The sequence below is a fragment of the Paroedura picta genome, chromosome 9, assembly GCF_049243985.1.
Source record: "Paroedura picta isolate Pp20150507F chromosome 9, Ppicta_v3.0, whole genome shotgun sequence".
Lineage (NCBI taxonomy): Eukaryota > Metazoa > Chordata > Lepidosauria > Squamata > Gekkonidae > Paroedura > Paroedura picta.
This window is the reverse complement of record NC_135377.1, coordinates 82,131,523-82,152,559: the sequence shown is the minus strand read 5'-3', so window position 1 is coordinate 82,152,559 and position 21,037 is coordinate 82,131,523. Positions and strand designations below refer to the sequence as shown.

Sequence of the window (21,037 nt, the reverse complement as noted above, 5' to 3'; positions counted from 1 at the left end):
GCTAGGGACTTCTAGCACAAGATGCTTCGGCATGAATGGAAACGGCAAGGGCCTTGGGCCCAAGTCTGCTTGTTGCCCCCCCCCCCCCACTCCCACCCTGAGTTGCATGTGGTTCTTCAGGATGGCAGTATGCTGCTCCACGCAAAATCTTTAAATTGTTTTGTTTATTTACATGATTTCCAGCAGTATAACTTATAGAATAAATCATGTTTCTTTTAACTACTGTAATAATCGAAAACGGGAAGATGATATGGGACACGACTGTATTCACTTGCATCCAAGAAGAGGCCGAAGAGGGAGGGACACCTTTCCCCTCGTGCCTTAATGGATTCAGCTTCAAGCAAGAGTACCAATCCATTCCATTGGTCCTATCCCTCCACCCTCCCTCCTCCCTCCCTCCATTGGTCCTCTCCCTCCACCCCCAAAGCGTTTCTGTACCAGGGAGAGGGTGGGGCCTACACACCTACTCCTGCCTTAGGCTGCCTCCTCTCTCTCCTCCCACCCTGTCCTCCTGGGGCAGGGGTAGTCAAACTGCGGCCCTCCAGGTGTCCGTGGACTACAAGCAAACACTGGCAGGGGCTCATGGGAATTGTAGTTCATGGACATCTGGAGGGCCACAGTTTGACTACCCCTGTTCTGGAGACTGCCTGCTAGGGCTCCTTCATGTTCAAAAGGTTGAAAACAGCTGGCCTAAACCAATCCATTTCCTGAGTCAGAGAGCTTTTCTACAAAAGATCGGTAGACCAAAACTGAGTGGAGTTGCACTTTTTAAAAAAATCTCTGCATTATTATTTATATATCTGCATGATAGTATTGTTTATTAGCCCATCTACTGGAGCCTCTTGGTTTAAAACGTAGGTCCTATACCTCTCTGCACAATTCTACCACGCAGCGCCAAAAGTTCCCAATATTATGGCTGCTACATCGTTTTCCTTCGTTTCCAGCCACGGCCTATACCAGTGTGGCAAACGTCGTGGCAGGCTGGCAGCTTGCTGGACTTTTGTAGGTTTTGCGGAGGTCTTCCTCCCGGTAGTTCCGTTCCAGGTTGTACTGCATCTTGGTAACCTCCCTCTGAAAATCCCGGACGCTTCGGATGCTGAGAATACAGACCACGGCGCTGGGGAAATACAGGCACGCGGCCACGAGGCCAAAGAGAGCCACGGCCGCGTCTCCCCCTTGCACATCGCAGCTCATCCACGTGTACCCTCGCCGCGCGTAGACCCTCTCTCTCCTCTTGCACACGTCGGTCGAATTGATCTGCATGACGAAATGGAGGTAGAGGCCGACGGCCACTATGTACCCGAGGCAAGCCAGGACGTCGAAGATGAACTCGGCGACGAGCAAGCGGACCGAGAGGCGGTGAATCGGCTTTCCTCCGGCGATGAGGAAGAGGAGGGTGAGGGCCATCAGGGTCAGGCTGAAAGCGACGCCTCCGTACACACAGGGCGCTCTCATCTGGCTGTACTGCATGTCCAGGTCTCTCACCTCTTTGAGCTCCGTCCCTTCGAAGGGGCTGTAGGCCGAATCGATACTGAAGGACCCCAACCCTCCCATGGCGCTGAAGCCCGCAACGGAGGCCTGGGAGGCGCCGACGCAGATGAGCACGAGGATGCTGACGATGATTTCGACAAACTGCAGGATGCCTGCAGGAGGGGAAGAAGGGGACAGAAAGAACGTGAGCTTTGTCTGCACAGCCTCATGCGCCAGCTGCTTTCTGGGGTTTCAGATCTCCGTTGGAACAAATGTACGTCCTTCTGGTGATCACATGTGGTGCCCTTTTAGACAACATTTAATATTTATTTAAATATTCAAAGCAGGGTTTCTGGGGTCCTTGGGAGCCAGCATGCTGTAGTGGTTAAGGGCAGCAGCCTCTAATCTGCCCCCCCCACCACCACCACCACAGACATCCTGGGAGGCAGGTGGGGCTAAGAGAGCTCTGAGAACCAGGATTGGCCCAAGGTCACCCAGCTGGCTGCATGGGGAGGAGGAGGAGGAGGGAGGAATCAAACTGCGTTCTCCAGATTAGAGCACAGCCTTGTGCTGTGTTGGTAGCTACTGTCAAAGCAACTTTTTAAAAAATCTGCACAATCCATCAAATCTCTAGTGGCCAGTCAGAAGCCTTGCTGGGCAAAAGGCCCACCCATTCCCTAAAAACACTTGAAGGACAGCAGGAAAGGCACTGGTGTGGGCCATGGCATTCAGGGGGGGGCACGTTGGGGACCCCTGTCTAGCCAGCTATGGGAGAGGAATGGGAAGGCGACTGTAAGCCGCTTTGAGCCTCCTTCTGGTAGGGAAAAGCGGCATATAAGAACCAACTCTTCTTCTTCTTCTTCTATCTTGCAGAGAGAGACTTTTCTACTTCTTCCTGGTGCCACAGTTCATTGGATCCTCTGAAGTTCTCAGTTTTCTTCAGGGAGAACAATAAAATCAGAGTACAGAAGCACCTTTGAGACCAAGAAAGATTTATTCAGGGTGTGAGCTTTCGAGTGTAAGCACAGAGTGCTTGCACTCGAAAGCTCACGCCCTGAATAAATCTTTCTTGGTCTCAAACGTGGTCCAGGACTCTGATTTTGTTGTGATACTTCAGACCAACACGGCAATCCACTTGAAGTCTTCAGGGAGAGTCAGCAAATGAGAACAGCTCAGGGGGCCAAAGATGGGGGAGATTAGAGGGAGGTCTTCTTCTGAAGCCTTCAGTGTGACTGGATCCAGGCCAGGGTTCTAGGGAGGCCTATGAACTGGCTATGCCCCATCATCACACAGGTAATAGAAGGATCTTGTTCCCCCCTAATTTAGATCTCTACTGTTTTACACTAGCCTTTCTCAACTTTTTTACCATTGAGAAACCCCTGAAACATTCTTCAGGCTTCTTGTCCTTAAAATGCCACCAGACTCCTGTTTTATTTCAGCAATGAGAAACTTCAAGTTTAAAGAGCAGAGTCCTGATTAAGTAAGTCTGTCTTATTCAGATACTCATGAGCCTTTTAGAGTCAATACAACAACATTTGCCTTCAGGGGCACCTTCCACTGAGAAACCCCTGAGAGATTTTTCAGGCTTCTAGAAACCCCCCAAAGTGGAGTGATTGTGCAGAATGTGGTGGGGAAGCATAACTCTGTACTAGGGATGTGTGCTTCAGAGCAGCGCAGCCGCCTCAGCGATCACCGAAGCCAGAGGTAGCACATAGGAGGCCAGTACCTCCTCTCCTCTCCGCACCGTGGCACTGGCCTCCTATGTGCTACCTCGGGCTTCAGTGATTGCCATGGCGGCTCTGCCGCGCTGAAGCACACATGCCTGCTCTATACACACCCGCCAAGGGACCCTCCCCTTCCCACCCCCTCCAAGCCCATCCCTGGCCACTTGGGAGGGGGGTCAAAATGACTATATATGGTCATATCTTAATCAAGGTTCCACTTAATATTTGTGAAACTGCCTTGGGGGTGGAGCGAGTCTGGAGTGTCCGAGTTGGAATAGGGCCGCACACTGATTGGCCTGTCTCCTGTGGCTCCTGCCCTCCATCGCCAGCTGCTCACTGCCATGCCACCCTGCACACAAACCCGCACACACACACCTGCCTGCCAGCCCAAGTGCCTCGTCAATACTCTGCCGCTCCACCCGCCAGCCTGTTCCCATGGACCACGCCTGCCACTTGCACTGTGCAGGCCAAGTCGCCTGCCCACCTTCTGCTTTACGAGCAGCCGTGTCACCGTCGAACACCCACCCCTGCCGCCCACTAACGGGCCAGGGCCATCGCCGCCAGCCAGTCCGCCGCCCGACAACAGCCTGGAGACATTTAGACGGAGATGGGGGGGGCAAGAGAGTCATGGGGAAGCCTCACTCAGCTCCTGCCGGCCGACTTCCAAGACAGGGAGGGCCACCAGAGTACCCCCCTGGAGGAAGTAATGCACACCGAGAGGTCCACAACATGAGACACTTGCCCTGCTTCAGAGGGCAAAGGCTGAGCGATACACAGAAAGAGAGAGAGCGGGAGAGATTTAAACCAAGAGCAGAACAAGATAGGCTGTAAGACCCAGGAGGCATTTAGACAGAGATGGGGGGGAGTCACCTAGAGCAGTGATTCTCAACCTTCCTAGTGCCGCGAGCCTTTAATACAGTTCCTCATGTTGTGGTCACCCCCAACCATAAAATCATGCAATTGTTCTTTCACAGAAATTAAACCAAAACTGACCAATGGCATAAAGCTCCATTGTTCATGATTGACTATAAATTGTTTTTTTCCCCCCGGGGTTCCTCAGTTCAGTTCTGCCTCTTGTTCCACCATGCCGATCTCGCTCTTTTCCACTGACGAACTCTCTATCTTGATCTACCCCGCAGACGAACTCTCTATCTTGATCTAGACAGACAAACTCTCTATCTTGATCTACCCCGCAAGGCTGTTGTGAAGATGACCCCACCCAGCCGAGCTGCTTGCCCTGCCACGACCCCTGTGAAAGGGTCATTCAACCCCCAAAGGGGTCCCAGCCCCCAGGTTGAGAACCACTGACCTAGAGAGATAGACAGAGAGATTTGCAGAGCTACAAAAGCAGGAGAGACATCGACAGAGAGAGAAACACACAGACTGAGCCGGCAGGAGAGCTTCAGAGACACATGGCACAGGACGAGACAGGTTGACAGAGAGGGAGACAGACAGACGAGCCGTAAGGGAGTGGTGGGGAATAAATCAAATAATAATAATAACATGGGAGGAGAGATTTGCTGACACTTTGCTAAGAGACAGAGAGGATACGGAGAGGGCAAGTCAGGCAGGGAGGGGAGGCTTGGAGATGGCACGCCAGGCCTTCTCTGGCCACTCAGGTCTGCCTGCAGGGACTCCCCTCCCCCCCTCCTCTCCAACTCTTGCTGGCCCTACTCGGGTCACTGGGGGGGGCCCTACGTGGGACTTTCTTTCTCTCTTTCCATCTGTCTCTTTCTCTGTGATTCTCTCCCTCTCTTTCTCCCCATAGTTTGCTCTCTCTCCTTCTGTCTTTCTTTCTCCTTTTTCTCTCTCGTTCTCACTTTCTTCCCATCTCTCCACTTTCATTTCTCTCATTCTCCTTTCTCCCCCCTCCCCCCCTCCTAGTGCCCATTGTATTTCAAGCTACAACGGGCTTTTACTCTAGTCACCCAATAAATATGTGACAAAATTTTTATATTATATATTCAATGTATTAAAATTAATGAACTCTCACCCATTTGGGAAACCTCTCAAGAAAGCCTGTTTTAGCGAGTTAAGACACCGTCTGCATGATACAGGCTTGTGATGCGGAGTGTAACTCAGGGAAGAAAAGAAAGCTCCAGAACTCGATGCAAATATCTATCTGCGTGAGATTTTAGCTTTCTCTTGTCAACATGAGCCTGTCCAAATGCAGCTCTTCCAGCTTCCTTTCACAGCCAAAACCAAAACCTGAACATTTCTGATCCATGTGCCAAAGAAGAGAAACACTTGTTTAATTGCATAGCATGATTTTAAGCCTCTCATCAAATTATAAAGGATATAAATTACAGAAACTGGTTTCAATCCAGGGATCCGCTCCTAGGCAAACGGGGCCGTAGCTTAAAGCTAGGGTTTTGCCCTCTGCAGAGCCAAATGCTTTGGTTCGCACCACCAGGGGGCTCACCAAGATTGGACCATGTCCCCCTTCTACCAAGGCTTCCCACAGTGCAGTCAAACCTCAGGACTTGATTTCCCAGTCACAGGACTCTTGCAGAAACGGTCCCTCCTGAGCAATAACTGCTGTGCTACGCATGCTGTTTGCTTATGTGTGGGGAGCTGGCTAAACCAGTTGTCTTTATGAGCTGTGGTCAAGCGAGAGAAGCCAGTAAAGGGGTTATTTCTTCGAGTAACTTCCTGGACTCCACCATGCGTTGCTCAGAAACGCCATGGGTTTTGTTAGGTTAGGTCCTGGGGAGACCGCAGGCCAAGAAATCAGAAGCAGAGGCTGGGGCTGGGAAGGACAGCCCTGAAGGAAATATTCTTAAGTGTGGGGACGACCCAGGCCAGAAAATTTTTATTAGGGAGGCAAATGAGGACATGGATGATCAGTCATCATCACTTTCTCTGTTCACTATAATGTGATTTTACTTCTTCTTTGAGAGACAGATTTGATTCCCCCACTCCTCCATATGCAGCCAGCTGGGTGACTTCGGCGCAGTTTGGCTGCCTCTGCAATCACCGAAGCCCGAGGTGGCCGGCGCCACGGTGCAAAGAGGAGGGGCAGTGGCAGTGGCACACCAGTCGGCTGGCCTCCTACAGGCTGCTATGGGCTGCAGTGATCACCAAGGCAGCTGAACTGCGCCAAACCGCACAACCCTACTCATGCTTCTCTCTCTCTGGACACCACTGAACTTTATCCTGAATTGCCTGCTGAGAAGGTCAGGACTCCCAGCTTCCCTTTTCAGTTTTGAGGTCTTGCCTGCTGTGTCTTGCCCCACACCTGGCCACCGTGGGGACAATTTAATGCCTGGCATACGCCTGGAGGAACAGCTGCTTGCCAAAAGAACTGGGTCAAATGCAAAAAGAGACCTTTCTTTTCTCCACCTATTGACCAGGTCAAGCTGGGTCAGCTATTTCCTGGAGAATCTCCAGGAATTCCTTCCTGGGGCGTATGCCCGGAGGCTGTCTGGTCTAAAGTCCTCCAGAGATCTATTTCCTGCTCGGCGGAAGGGAGAAAATGTGCCCACTCCATTGTCCTTAGACAGACTCATTTGCATTTCTATCATGGTGAACAATTAGAATGTCTTTCCTCTCCCTACTTGGTCTGCCCAGAGAAGAGGGAAGGGAACTACTCAGCTCACATTTCAAAGAGAAACCCTACAAGATTGTACTAAATTGTCTGCAACATAACAGTATTTTCTATCAACATGTATACTCAGAAACACAAATATAAATGAGACTGTATCGGTATTGGGCGAGAGTTTTATCAGTTGTGGTTTTACGAGAATGCACAGAAGACACTGACCCAACAATTAGCGATTACGGGGTGGGTACAAAATCTGGATTGGTGGTTCCTCCCAAGGCTGTGAAGCCAAAAAGAGCCCTGCGGGGCTGCTCAGAAAGTTCAGTTAAGGATTCCGCCCGCTGGAACAATGGCCACAAGAGTCATTTCTACTGAGATTTCTATCAGCCTTCAAACACTTTCTCAATTGAGCAGGATCAACAATGATGCTGTGTCCTGAGGAACATGACTTGCATGACGGAGGAGCCTGGCGAACTTTTCCTTGTGCTCAAAACCACAGTCCTGAGGCCGGGCCCCAGAGGAACAGAGGAAACCGAGACAGAAATTCAGTGTGAGAAGGAGCAATGAACATTAGCACATGTTGGTTGAGCCACCCACGCATGGAATAGTAAAGTGGCGCTTCTCGGCATCTTAGATATCTATGGGGAGGCACAGGCACAACCCACAAACTGCATATACAAGTTGCATCATATACACAGAACACAATTCCCCTACCTGCATCCTTTGTAGCTGAAGAACTCTGTGTGCATGGGCAAGCTTATACCCAGAATTAAACTTGGTTGGCCTTCAAGGTGCCCTTGGGCTCAAACGTTTATCTCTTGCATCAGACCAACACAGTTGCACACTTGAATCTATCGGTGGCGTCTCCAGTAAGACACTTTGGGTGAGAATCAAGTAGCAAACGTATCAGTCTCTGTGTTACTCAGCAGTACTCTGCACAGACAGGGTTGTGTGCTTCGGTGTCCGAAACGGCCGCTCTAGCCCGGAGCAGGCAGCATTGCAATGTGGGGGGGAGGGGTGGCACCGGCATGCCAGTCGGCGCATGCACGCAGGCATGCGCCTGCATGCATGCACCAACTGGCGTGCCGGTGCCACCCCTTCCCCCACACACACACCACAATGCTGCCTGCTCCAGGCTAGAACGGCCGCTTTGGCCCGGTTACCACGTCCGGGGTGGGAAATACCCAGAGATCATGGGGGTGGAGCCTCAGGAAATGGGCAGGGTTTGGGAAGGGGCAGGGCTTCAATCGGGTATCATGCCCTAGAAGCTGGCACTTTCTCCAGGGGAACTGATCTCGGACCCTGGAGGAGGAACTCCAAAGCAGTAGTCCCCAACCTGCGGGCCGCGGCCCGCCACCGGGCCGCGAAGGCCATGGCTCCCTCTCCCCGCCCCCCCGCAGTAAAAAACGTCCCAGGCTGCAAGCTTGCGGCCCGGGAAGCTTCTTACTGCGGGAGGGCGGGGAGAGGGAATCAGGGCCGGGCCGCGCCCGCACATTGCACATGGCGCATTCACGCATGTGCAATGCGCGGGGCGTGGCCCAAAGCGCGGGCGCGGCACGCGGCCGCGGCCCAATGCCCTGCCGGTCCCCAGCCTCAGAAAGGTTGGGGACCCCTGCCCCAAAGGACTGCAGCCACCACTGATGATCTGATTCAGTATATGGCTGTTCCGTGTGTGAGAGCATTGACTCCCAAAAACTTCCACCCTGAAACTCTCACTGGTCTCCAAGGGGTTATTTCTGAACTCAAATCGAGCAGTTCTGCTGCCGACCAGCACAGCTACCTGCTGATACCAGTTCGCCACTGCTATTCTAGCCCTTGAATTAGCAATTTATGATTTTGGACAATATTAACCCATAATATTAAAGTCATTAAAGGGGGAAAAGAATGAAAATGTCAATTAAATATGGGTTACTTTGGTAAATTATTTAAAATTTTCAAACTGTAATATATGTCAAATGATCATGCAATTGAGATTATGTAATGGATTACTTCTCAGAACTGTGTATGCGTAACTGGGGGGAGGGTGTTGAACTGAACACTGAAAGAAATGGGAAGAGAAAGGACAACATTCAGCTCAGGGAGGGTTGTCTTTGCTAGAGAGTGCCATGGAATCTTGAGACCACCTTTTGCATTTGACACTCCCTACAATCTCCGCAAGAGCCTCTTGTGGCAGGAGCAGGGTGGTAAGGCAGCAGACATGCAGTCTGAAGCTCTGACCATGAGGCTGGGAGTTTGATCCCAGCAGCCGGCTCAAGGTTGACTCAGCCTTCCATCTTTCCGCGGTCGGTAAAATGGGGGGTAAAATGGTAATGACTGGGAAAGGGAATGGCAAGGCCACCCTGTATTGAGTCTGCCATGAAAACACTAGAGGGCGTCACCCCAAGGGTCAGACATGACTTGGTGCCTGCACAGGGGATACCTTCACCTTTACAATCTCCGCAATGCAAGGGGCCAACGTGTCATGCAATACTTTTTCTAATGTCGTTTTAACCTCTCTTTTCTTAACACCGCTGTGTCAACTGCTCCTACATTGGATCATTTTTTGAATTTTGTTGTACGTTGGATTTTTAATCTTATTATGATTGAGGACGGAGAACCCTACTGGGAGTTATTACCAGGAGCAAGGAGCAGTAACCTGTTAAATAAAATTAATGAACAATGGAATGTGCAGGGAGTGATGTTAGCAAGACAAAAGGCATACAATGTTTCCAAAATCAATTGGGGAGAGGTGCAGCACCCACAGCTCATGTGTGTGTGTGTGGGTCTGTGTGTGTGTCTGTGTGTGTTTTCAGGGCTGTCCTCTTGATGTCCGACCAACTGGGGGAAGCCCCTCTTCAAAGGTTAATTTTTGCTCGACATAGACAGTAATAAAGTTTTTTAGACTTTTAATACAGAACCGATTGTATATTTTATATTGTGAATGCCATTAAAGGTTTTGTATTGTATTGTATTGTATTGCCAGTCCTTCCTTGCAGCAAGAAAGTCCAATCAAGCAATGGGCTAAGGTAATTCTGGGTTCCCAGAGCAACTCCGTCTCCTCCCTTTTGTGGATTTGTGAGGCCCCTGGGGGGGGGGTCAATACGTGCAAGGGGCAGGGGAAATATTTTGCCATGGGCCAGGGATGGCTTTCTACAGTCCTGGTGTTGGCGTGTGTGACTCAGCTTGCCTGGACAGAAGGGGGCGCTACATCGCTCTAAGTCTGTATAGACCAGGCTTTCACAACCAGGGTCTCAGGAGAGTCCTGGAAGGGTTACCTGAATGGGTGGGAGTTAACACATTTTTAACATAAACATTTGTTCAACATTTATTGGGTGATATGATAATATATGGTCATGTCAACCTGCCCCCCCCCCAAATGGCCAATGATGGGCCTGGAGGGGGTGGGAAGGGGAGGGGTCCCGGGTGAGCGTGTCCACAGAGATGTCAGACCGTCCCGCTTGGAGCCAATCAGGGGCTCGATCGAATTCTGCTGACACCTCAAAGAAAACATCGGGACGCCTGACCGTGCCGTTGGCCCACAGTTCCCACCCCAAACAACCCGTCTGCTAGCAATGACATCGTAAACACACTCATCAGTCCTCGCAAATTGCAGCGTAGTGGACTCCCAGCCGTTAGTTAGCCAGCCCTGCTCCTGAGCTAGTGCTACAGAAAGGGCGGGGAGAGAGGCCGAGCATCATGATTACCGTCTTTTCATGAAGGGCCCCGAAACACATAACTCTTTTGGTTCTCCCAGTCAGAAGATTAAGTATAAACACTGGCTCCGAGAGTCATTACCAGGGGTAGTCAAACTGCGGCCCTCCAGATGTCCATGGACTACAATTCCCAGAAGCCCCTGCCAGCAAATGCTGGCAGGGGCTTCTGGGAATTGTAGTCCATGGACATCTGGAGGGCCGCAGTTTGACTACCCCTGGTCATTACGATACGCATGTGAAAAATCTGGGGCTATTTAAACCACTACTCCCATTACACTAATGGCTTGGGACGCAGAGGGATTTCTTTGCCCAAAGTCACGTTTCTAAAAATGGGACTCATGGAAAGTTCCGAATCTCAATTGTTTCCTACTCACTGCGTTCTTTGTTCGGCCTGAAGAAGAGCTAAGTGAAAGCCGAAACCTTGCACTTACTTGCCCTCGCAAAAGGCCAGGCTCCACGGGAGATGCTATCGTATATCTCACGGCACCCCTTCAACCCGAGTCACATGGGCTGGGAACAAGGAGACGGGATGAATGGGATTTTTAAAAAGAGACGTTTTGCTTACCTCTTCTGGAGCACAGGTGGGAACATTTCTGAGAAAAGGTCTCCTTGGGAGGGTACAACGGTGGGGAGGGTTCAGAAGACCGGAGACTCGGAGCTGGGTATTTGAGGACAGAGTCTGCAAAAACCACAGGGTGCCTCGTGTGCTCACTATACAGTGATCCTTGCAAAGTCCTACAGTCGGAGGAAGAGGAGAAGAAAAGAGTTACCGGTTTTTATGGTAGGCAGGCGTGCTTAGCTGGATCGTATTTCTGAGGAACAAAGGTCACCTCAAATTTCACCTGTATTGGCTCGAGATTCAAATGGGTCTGAAGCAACATAACAAAGTTTGAGTCCAGTGATGCCATAAAAACCCACAGGAGTTTTATTCGAGGGATAAGTTTTTCTGTGCAATTTAGGGATGGGCGCTTCGGATCGGCTCGGCCGCCTTGGTGATCACCAAGGTGGCCGGGCCGAGCCGAGCCGAAGCACCCATCCCTAGCTGTGCATGCTCACTTCATCAGATACAGATGCTTACAGATGAAAGCCTAAAACAGGTTTTCTCGTGAAAAACCATGAAATCCTGGGGTTTCTTGACTGCCATGGAAGGGTTCCCTAAATGGATCGGAGTTAATTCATTTTTACATGTTTTTAAGATTTGTTAAGCATGCATCAGGTGACATGGCCATATATGGCCATATATGGCCATGTCAACCCCCCTCCCCAAAAGGGCCAGTGATGGGCTTGGAGGGGTGGGGCCCCAGATAGGTGTGTTCTGCAGCTGTGCTTCCCAACCACATTCTGGGGTTTCTAGAACAGGGGTAGAAGAAAAAGAAGAAGAGTTGGTTCTTATATGCCGCTTTTCCCTACCCGAAGGAGGCTCAAAGCGGCTTACAGTCGCCTTCCCATTCCTCTCCCCACAACAGACACCCTGTGGGGTGGGTGAGGCTGAGAGAGCCCTGATATCACTGCTCGGTCAGAACAGTTTTATCAGTGCCGTGGCGAGCCCAAGGTCACCCAGCTGGCTGCATGTGGAGGAGCGCAGAATCGAACCTGGCATGCCAGATTAAAAGTCTGCACTCCTAACCACTACACCAAACTGGCACTACACCAAACTGGCTCTGGTAGTCAACCTGTGGTCCTCCAGATGTTCATGGTCTACAATTCCCATGAGCCCCTGCCAGCGTTTGCTGGCAGGGGCTCATGGGAATTGTAGACCATGAACATCTGGAGGACCACAGGTTGACTACCCCTGTTCTAGAAGCCTGAAGAATATCTCAGGCGGTTCTCGATGGTAAAAAAAATTGAGAAAGGCTGGCCTAAACTTTGAATGGAACTTGGTTGGTCTTAAAGGTGCCACTGATTGCAAATGTTGTTTTATTGACTCTAAAAGGCTTATGAGAAATCTGAATAAGACAGACTTACTTAATCAGGACTCTGCTCTTTAAACCTGAAGTTTCTCATTGCTGAAATAAACCAGGAGTCCGGTGGCATCTTAAGGACAAGCAGAATTTATCCCAGTGTATGTTTTCAGAAAACCTAGCGCAGGGTGAAATGAGATAAGCAGAGAGCAGTTTTTGCTTTCTTCTTTCCTATCAGCCTTTGGGGAGCGGGGCGTCTCACGCCAGTTCTTGGAAAAACGATACTCTTGTTTTGAATCTGCCTCTTTGTAATACCTGACCAGGAAAGCCATTGACAATTCATTGCACAACTGTGTCTCACTCCCATGACATCTGTCGTTTCTGCATATGCATGTGCATGCGCGGGCGCACGCACATATGCACACACACAAATTGCTTCCCAGCCTTAAACGCAGGGAGCGGTCCTCTCTCCAATCTTATTTAGTTTCTTCATGAGCCCTCTTGCTCAACCGGTGTGGAACTTTGGGCTGGGATATCACCAATATGCAGACGACACCCAGCTCTTCCTTCTCATGGATGGCTGCCCTCATTCTCCCCCAGAAGCCTTTGCCAGATGCCTGGAAGCTGTGGTGAGGTGGCTCGAGCAGAGCTGTCTGAAGCTCAACCCTTCAAAGACTGAGGTCCTGTGGCTGGGAAGGAAGGGTCCAAGTGAGGAGGCGTGTTTGCCCAACCTGGATGGTGTGAGTCTATCGGTAGCTCACTCCGCCAGAAACCTGGGCATGATCCTCAATGCCTCCCTCTTGATGGAGCCTCCAGTCACAAGAGTATGTATTCGCGCCCTGCTTGGCTACAGAACACATAGCCACAGTGATCCACGTGACAGTCACCTCTAGACTAGACTTCTGCAGCTTGCTCTATGCAGGCCTACACTTAATCTTGATCCGGAAACTACAGTTGGTCCAGAATGTAGCAGCCAGGGTCCTCACGGCAACACCATGGAGGTCCCACATCCAGCCAACAACTGCACTGGCTACCGGTAGAATTCTGGATCAGACTTAAGGTAATCACCATTGAAGCCATACACAGTCTAGTGTACCTGAGAGACCACCTCTCTGTCTACACCCCTCAAAAAGCTTTATACTCTGCCACCTCCAACTGGTTGGTGATCCCTGGTCTCCAGGAAGCTCATCTGACCTCAACCAGGGCCAGAGCTTTCTCTGTCCTGGCCCCAACTGGTGGAACGAGCTCCAAGAGGAGATCAGGGCTCTGACGGAGCTAGAACAATTCTGCAGGGCCTGCAAAAGGGAGTTCCTCCCCCAGGCATTTGCTTGAGGTCAACTGAAACTAACAACATCTACTGGGCCCCTGAACTTCCCTCCCATGAATCAATGCCCTGAACCAACCAACCATAGGACTGTTAAAATGTTGAGGTTATTAATTCCTGTTCTCTGTTATTGCTGTTACTGCTGTTATTGATCTGACCTGGTTACTGAGTTTACTGTATTGTTCCTGTTCCCCTATGTTTCATGTAAACTGCCCTGAGCCTCAGGGGTGGGTGATATATGAATGAATGAATGAATGAATGAATGAATGAATGAATGAATGAATGAATGAATGAATGAATGAATGAACTAACAAACTAACAAACTAACAAACTAACAAACTAACAAACTAACAAACTAACAAACTAACCATGCAGTTACATCCGTACTGCAAACCAGTTTCCAAAATCTGGCCTTTTACTACCCACAGTCCCTCCAGATTTGTTAGGATTTCTTATGCCTCTTTCCCATTCATTCATGGGATTTCTCACTGCTGGCACTCCTAAGTTCATTTGTCTTCTCCGACACAAGCACCGTTCCAGCATTCCCTGTAATCTCCCAACATGAATTACCAGACTCCTGCATGCAAGCCACGTTCTCCCAATTACAAGGATCACCTGCCTGCCCCTAGCTCCTCACTCTTTTGACCAGGGCCTGCCCCAGCCAGGAACAGACCCAATTATTTAGTTGTCATCTTGGACGCCAAGAAGTCTCCATCTGGCGCTGAAAGGGTTCCCTCTTTGACCTTGAGGTTGCGCATAGACTGAACAGCTGTGCAACATAAACGGAGTGGCTTATAAGACTTCCCAGTAACCAGAAAGCAATCCCTCAGATAACAGCGACCCAGCTGCCTCTCTTGTAACAAGCCGCTTGCTGCAGAAAAAAAAATCTTATGCTCACCCAACTGAGAGTGGCAGACTTAGCCGATAATAGTTGAGGGGGTGGGCTGTGGTTTCTTTGAATTACTGCAAAGATTTTTTTAATGCCTCTCCCTCCCCACTTTGAGTCGGTTTCCTTGATTTAGAGCAGCCTTTCTCAACTTTTTTTTTTTTTACCAGGGAGGGACCCCTGAAACATTCTTGAAGCTTCAAGAAACACCAGAAGTGGGGGGATCCTGCAGAATAGGGTTGGGAAGCAGAGCTGGGGACACGCCCACCTGGGGCCCCTCCCCCTCCTCTTCCCTCCCCAGACCCATCACTGACCATTTTGGGAGGGGGCAAATGGGTTGACATGACCATATATGTCATATCACCTGATAAATATTTAACAATTTTTTACAATATATGGTTGGGAAGCAGCGCTGTGTCCACGCCCACCTGTGGCCCCTCCCCTTCCATGCCCATTGGGGGTTGACTTGACTATATATGGTCATAAAGGTAAAGGTTTCCCCTGTGCAAGCACCGAGTCATTTCTGACCCTTGGGGTGACGCCATCCAGCGTTTTCATGGCAGACTCAATACGGGGTGGTTTGCCAGTGCCTTCCCCAGTCATCACCGTTTACCCCCCAGCAAGCTGGGTACTCATTTTACCGACCTTGGAAGGATGGAAGGCTGAGTCAACCTTGAGCCGGCTGCTGGGATCGAACTCCCAGCATCATGGGCAGAGCTTCATGTCAGCTGCCTTACCACCCTGAGCCACAAGAGGCTCTCTATATATGTTCATATCACCTGATAAAAGTTTAACACATTTGGAATATATCTTAAAAATTAACCCCCAGCCATTCAGGAAACGCTTCCAGAGTCAAGAAACCCTGGTTGAAGAGGGTTGGCGTAAGAGTCGGATCAACCGGGTTGGAGACCCATTCTGCACAGAAGGCTGTCAGGTGACCTCGGACCAGTCACTCCCTTTCAGCCTGGCTGACCTCACAGGGAGGTTGTGCTCAGGATCAGGGGGCAGAGCAGAGAAGGCGGCAATGAGCTGCTTAGGGGCTACACAGCCACCTCTTCTTCTTCGAGGGACTCTGCTCCACAGCCCCACGGGGGGGGGGGGGTCAAAGATGTTCTGCTGGGTTTGGGCCACATGCAACAACAGAGAGAAAAGCCGAGGAACATTTCCAGGAAAGTGTATCTGGGAGTCCAGTCTTGTTACCGTGCACCGAAAACAAGGCAATCCTTTCTGCTAACTAGGACTCCTGTTACCCCATCCGGACGAAAGGGAGAATTCACCCTCCCCGGGTCTGCCTACCCTGAAGAGAGAAAGGTGACATGAAGGAGAATGGGGCCCATTGTGTGGGACTTTGCTCCCCCCCCACCCCGATTGAGGTTTCAGCTTACCTGCCCTGCGAGGGGTACATTTTCCTGCTTCTTTCTTCCATAGCTCTGCTAGCCGTGGGGGTCTCTCTGTGCCGGTCATCTTTACCGCGAGGGGGTCTCTCTGAACGGGACATCTTCCTGGAGCTCACTGTTCACACCAAAAGCCACCGATCTGTTTAGGATTCCATGACTGAATGGCTGGCATTTGGGAAATTAATTCACACAGGTTATTCAGCAAAGAACACCCTCGCAGGGGTGGCCAAACTGTGGCTCTCCCAATGTCCACAGACTACAATAACCATTAGCCCCTGCCCTCGCGTGTATGGGAGAGGGAATGGAAAGTGCCCTCAAATTGCAGCTAATTTGTGATGACTCCTAATGGGGTTGTCAAGGCAAGAGGCAGTCAGGGGTGCCTCTACATTTATCCTTATCTATCAGTGGTTCCTCTATATATTTGTGAAACAGCCTGGGGGGTGGAACGTGTCCGGCTGTCCAAGCTGGAATAGGGCCAATCAGGATGCAGCCAGCGATTGGCCCTGCTCCTACAGCTCCCACCCTCCCTCCCTGGATGCTAGCCACGTTCCTCTCAGACGCACCAGAGACACACACAGAGCCCTGCCAGACCAAACACGAGCCCTCATTACCTCCTATCGCTCCTGCTGAGAGGAAGGCTGAGAGAGGCACAGAGCTGCCCCAAGCTGCTGACCAGCCCTGCTTCTCTTACGAACAAGCCCTAATTACCTGCTATGCCACGGAGAGAGACAGAGAGAGCTGCCCTACGCTGCTGACCAGTCCTGCTTCCCTCCTAAGAACCAGTCCTAATTACCTGCTATGCCACACAGGGAGAGGGAGAGGGAGAGAGAGACACAGAGAGAGATATGCATCTCCCGGTATCCCCTGGGTCCTAGTGCCCATTGCATTCCTGGTTGCAATGGGCTTTCTTGCTAGTTTAATTATATTTGTATATCACCACTCACAAATGTCTCACAGTGGTTTACAGATGTCAATAAACACACACCAGGACCCTGGTTTTCCATGGAGGTCTCCCATCCAAATACTACCCCCCACTCCTCCAAATCATAGCCGAACCTAGACATTCAGGGCACCCCACTTCAGAGCCCCACTCCGGTTTAAAGTTCACTGGGCAGACAATCCCTGTCAGCAGACTATCCCTGTCTCTACTCCCCCCAGCATTATCTACCTTACAAGGTTGTTGTATGGATAAAAGCAGCCTCCTTCTCTTGGAGGGAGGAGTTTAGAGCAAGCAGTCAGAGCTCAGGAAGCCCCTTCCCTGGTAAAAGCCAGAAGCTGCTGGCCGAGGCACAAACTGTGTGGCAGGCAGGGCAGGAGCTCTCCTGAGCCAAGGAAGAGGCGTGCAGTAACTCCGGGAAGCTTGCTAGCCTTCCGGCCGCCAGAGCTCTTTTCTCCTGCTCCATAGCAAAGTTTGACTCCGGCGGCATCTGGAAGCGCCGCGAAGTTTCACGCTGGGCCGAAGCGTCCCAAAGCCAAAGTCTGGGCGCCTGAAAGGGGCCGCGCGGGACCCAACCGGTGTGCTCTGGACCTCCCCGCCACAGGTGAGGGGGGAGTTGGGGGTCCGGGCCAGACCCTCTTGCGCTCCGAGCGCCGCCTACACCCGCGCCGGGAGAGCTTTCTAGGGTAGAGGGGGGGAGGCCCCTCCACTGCCCAAACGGGCTTGTGGATCACACGCACGCACCCCCCCCCCCGGCTCTCACCCGCGGAGAAAGGGCGACTCAGCTCCGGCGCCTCGCTCGCCCGCGGCTCCTCCTACGGCGGCCCCCCCATCCCGCGGCAGGAGCGCCCGGACTGCGCGCTTCCTCCTCCGCCGCCGCCGTCGGAAGGGCCGGGAAGGGGCTGGCAGCGCCGCCACAGGACAGACCGGACGAGCCACCTGGAGGCCGCCGCGGGCGGGGCGCGGAGGGATGGGAGGGGTGGGGAGGGGAGGGGAGGGGAGGAGAGGGGCGGGACGCCGCCTGGTGCAAGAAGCGCGGGGGAAGCCCTTCCCACCTAGGCGGGACAGTCTCCAGGGGGGGCCGGGGGATTCCCCGGAATGACAGCTCCTGGAGGAAAAGGCTGCTCGGGAGAATGGACATAGGGTTGCCAGCCTCCAGGAGGGCCCTGGGGATCTCCCGGAATGGCAGCTCCTCGCCAGGCTGCAGAGGTCCCTTCCCCTGCAGGAAAAGGCTGCTCAGGTGGGTGGACAAAGGGTTGCCAGCCTCCAGGAGTGCCCCGGGGATCTCCCGGAATGACAGGACAACTCCAGGCTGCAGAGATCAGTTCCCCTGGAGAAATTGTCTGCTTTAGAGTTTGGAGTCCCTTCCTCCCCAGGTGCCATCTCCAAATCCCCAGTCGTCTTTTAACCTGGATCTGGCAGCTCAGCCTCTCCACACACAACAGAGGCCAGGAGGGGCATGCCTGCCCTAAACGTATGCAAATGGTGTTTAAATTTGTCTGCTCCTCGTTTTTGGTTCCTTCAAGATCTTGGGGGTAAATTCCAGCCAGCTGGAGCAGACTTTCCGCCACCCCTGGGGGATTTATCAGTGAGAGACCTTCAGAGATGGTTTGCCATTGCCTGGCTCTGGGGAGCAACCTCGGTGGTCCTCTGTGGTCTCCCATCCAAACACAACCCGGGCTGACCCTGCTTAGTTTCTGAGATCGGATGAGATTAAGCTAACCCGGCCCCTCCAGGTGTCCAAGCCCCTATTCAAGGCACCAAAGGCAGCAAGAAGAAGGCACTTTAATCATTTCTGGCAGACTGCACTTGGTAGGAGGCCAAGTCAATATTGGAAGTCAACATTTTCAGATAGCTCCGACCTCTCTCCACGCGCCCTTCCCATGCATTGCAGGATGCCCTGGACCTCTGTGGCCCTGAGCACGGAATTCCCTTTCGGACGCTGAATGAGTAGGAATGAATTCAGGATTTTTGCTTTGAAAAATAGATTCTATTGTCCACACCTTGAGCCAAGGCCACGGCCCTTCAGCAGCTTGAGGAGAACCGGATTTTGAAGGCAACAAGTAGCAGGGAAGGGCATTTCTCCACATCAGGATCTTACCTCTAGAACTGTGGAGAGCCTTCACTCCTAGCTCGTTCCTCACCCCCCAGGTACACCAATATGAGAGGTATTTGTAACAAGACATTAAAATATAAAATAAAGGAGAGAGAACCCACATGGTAAGCTCCTAGTGTCCCTGGGGTTTCTCTGTGGTAAAAAAGTTGAGAAAGGCTGCCCTAAGGACACCACTGCACACTAGATCTTTAATATGAAGCTCCAATATGAAGCTCTCCAAAGAGCCAGCTTGGTGTAGTGGTTAGGAGTGCGGACTTCTAATCTGGCGAGCTGAGTTTGATTCCGCGCTCCCCCACATGCAGCCAGCTGGGCGACCTTGGGCTCCCCATGGCACTGATAAAACTGTTCTGACCAAGCAGGGATATCAGGGCTCTCTCAGCCTCACCCACCTCACAGGGTGTCTGTTGTGGGGAGAGGAAAGGGAAGGCGATTGGAAGCTGCTTTGAGACTCCTTCGGGTAGAGAAAAGCGGCATAGAAGAACTGACTCTTCTTCTTCTTCTTCAAATAGATCTCCAAATCCAGATTAAAGCATTGCTTCTCAGATACCATGGGCTGAAAATAGGAGAGCATTTGTTTGGTTGAACTAGGAGGAGGAGGAGGAGGTTCTTCTATGCCGCTTTTCTCTACCCGAAGGAGTTTCAAAGCGGCTTCCAATCGCCTTCCTTTTCCTCCCCACAACAGACATCTTGTGAGGGAGGTGAAACTGAGAGAGCCCTGATATTACTAAAGAAGAAGATTTGGTTCTTATATGCTGCTTTTCTCTACCCAAAGGAGTCTCAAAGTGGCTTACAATCTCCTTCCCTTTCCTCTCCCCACAACAGACACCCTGTGAGGGAGGTGAGGCTGAGAGAGCCCTGATATTCCTGTTCGGTCAGCTTTATCAGCACTGTAGCGAGCCCAAGGTCACCCAGCTGGCTGCATGTCGGGGAGCACAGAATTAAACCCAGTTTACCAGATTAGAAGTCCACACTCCTAACCACTACACCAAACTGGCTAACTATATTTCCTTACCAGGAGTCTCTCAGTGGCTTACAAAGGTCATCAGCTCACCCAGCTGCTTGACAGTAATCAGATTTGGCACTGAGGAAGACTTGTATTTGCGGGTGGCATTCCCTTGATGGACTAAGGTGGGTTTTTCATCCAGGTTGGAATGAGGGCAAGCAGCATGCATCCAGATGGGAGGGGGGTCCCCTATTCCTGCTTCCTCAGTTTCCACCTTCCCAAAATCTCCAGAGTTGGCAGCCCAACATCCATACAGGATGGAAGATCCCCAATGTCTGGAGCAGGCTAGTAGGACAGGAGACTGTTAGGGAAAGGAAGAAGAAGAAGAAGAAGAAGAAGAAGAAGAAGAAGAAGAAGAAGAAGAAATGGTTTTATATGCCCTATATCAGGGGTAGTCAACCTGTGGTCCTCCAGATGTTCATGGACTACTATTCCCATGAGCCCCTGCCAGCAAACGCTGGCAGGAGCTCATGGGAATTGTAGTCCATGAACATCTGGAGGACTACAGGTTGACTACCCCTGCCTATATTTCCTTACCAGGAATCTCTCAGTGGCTTACAAAGGTCATCAGCTCACCTGGCTGCTTGAGAGTAATCAGGGTTGGCGCTGAGGAAGATTCAGCGGGTGGAATTCCCTTGATGGACTAAGGTGGGTGCCTGGATTTTCATCCAGGTTGGAATGAGGGCAAGCAGCATGCATCTAGATGGGAGGGGGGACCTTGGTAACCCCCTCACCTCATAGCAAAAGGTAAGATGGAGATGGGGCTGCTTCTTTCCCTAAGGACACCGTAGCAATGCAGGCATTCGTATCTCACCCAATAATGGAAACCATCATGCAAACCTAACTGCTGAGGGGCATAGAACAGCCAGGCCGACCCGGCTAAAAGTCCAAAATATTTGGGGAATGCACCTTCCCCAAACATGGGTCCCCAGAGCAGGTTCAGTCCGAATTTCGGCTCATGTGCCTTGGCTGGGTCACTCTATTGTAGAACGTGCAGCAATGCTGACCTCTAGTGGACCCTGTGGCACATAGCGGACCTTCAAGGT

The 21,037-nt window shown here is 51.4% G+C and overlaps 1 protein-coding gene across 1 annotated transcript; it reads right to left on the bottom strand.

Moving 5' to 3' along the window:
* Positions 1–145: 145 nt before the first annotated feature.
* Positions 146–17,809, bottom strand: LOC143845216 (MARVEL domain-containing protein 3-like). The gene is made up of 4 exons (XM_077353418.1): positions 17,636–17,809; positions 15,924–16,100; positions 10,993–11,162; positions 146–1,643 (listed from the first exon to the last, which is right to left on the bottom strand). Exons 2-4 carry the CDS (start codon positions 16,034–16,036, stop codon positions 952–954), a joined length of 975 nt encoding a protein of 324 aa, XP_077209533.1. The 5' UTR covers positions 16,037–16,100; positions 17,636–17,809; the 3' UTR covers positions 146–951.
* Positions 17,810–21,037: the final 3,228 nt, after the last annotated feature.

Excerpts from the sequence above, each read along its gene's own strand:
- LOC143845216 (XM_077353418.1), bottom strand. The coding sequence starts at position 16,036 with ATGTCCCGTTCAGAGAGACCCCCTCGCGGTAAAGATGACCGGCACAGA. Across the intron at positions 11,163-15,923 it reads ATGTACCCCTCGCAGGGCAG|GACTTTGCAAGGATCACTGT; the intron begins GTAAGCTGAAAC and ends CTCCGACTGTAG. Across the intron at positions 1,644-10,992 it reads CCACCTGTGCTCCAGAAGAG|GCATCCTGCAGTTTGTCGAA; the intron begins GTAAGCAAAACG and ends CCCCTCCTGCAG.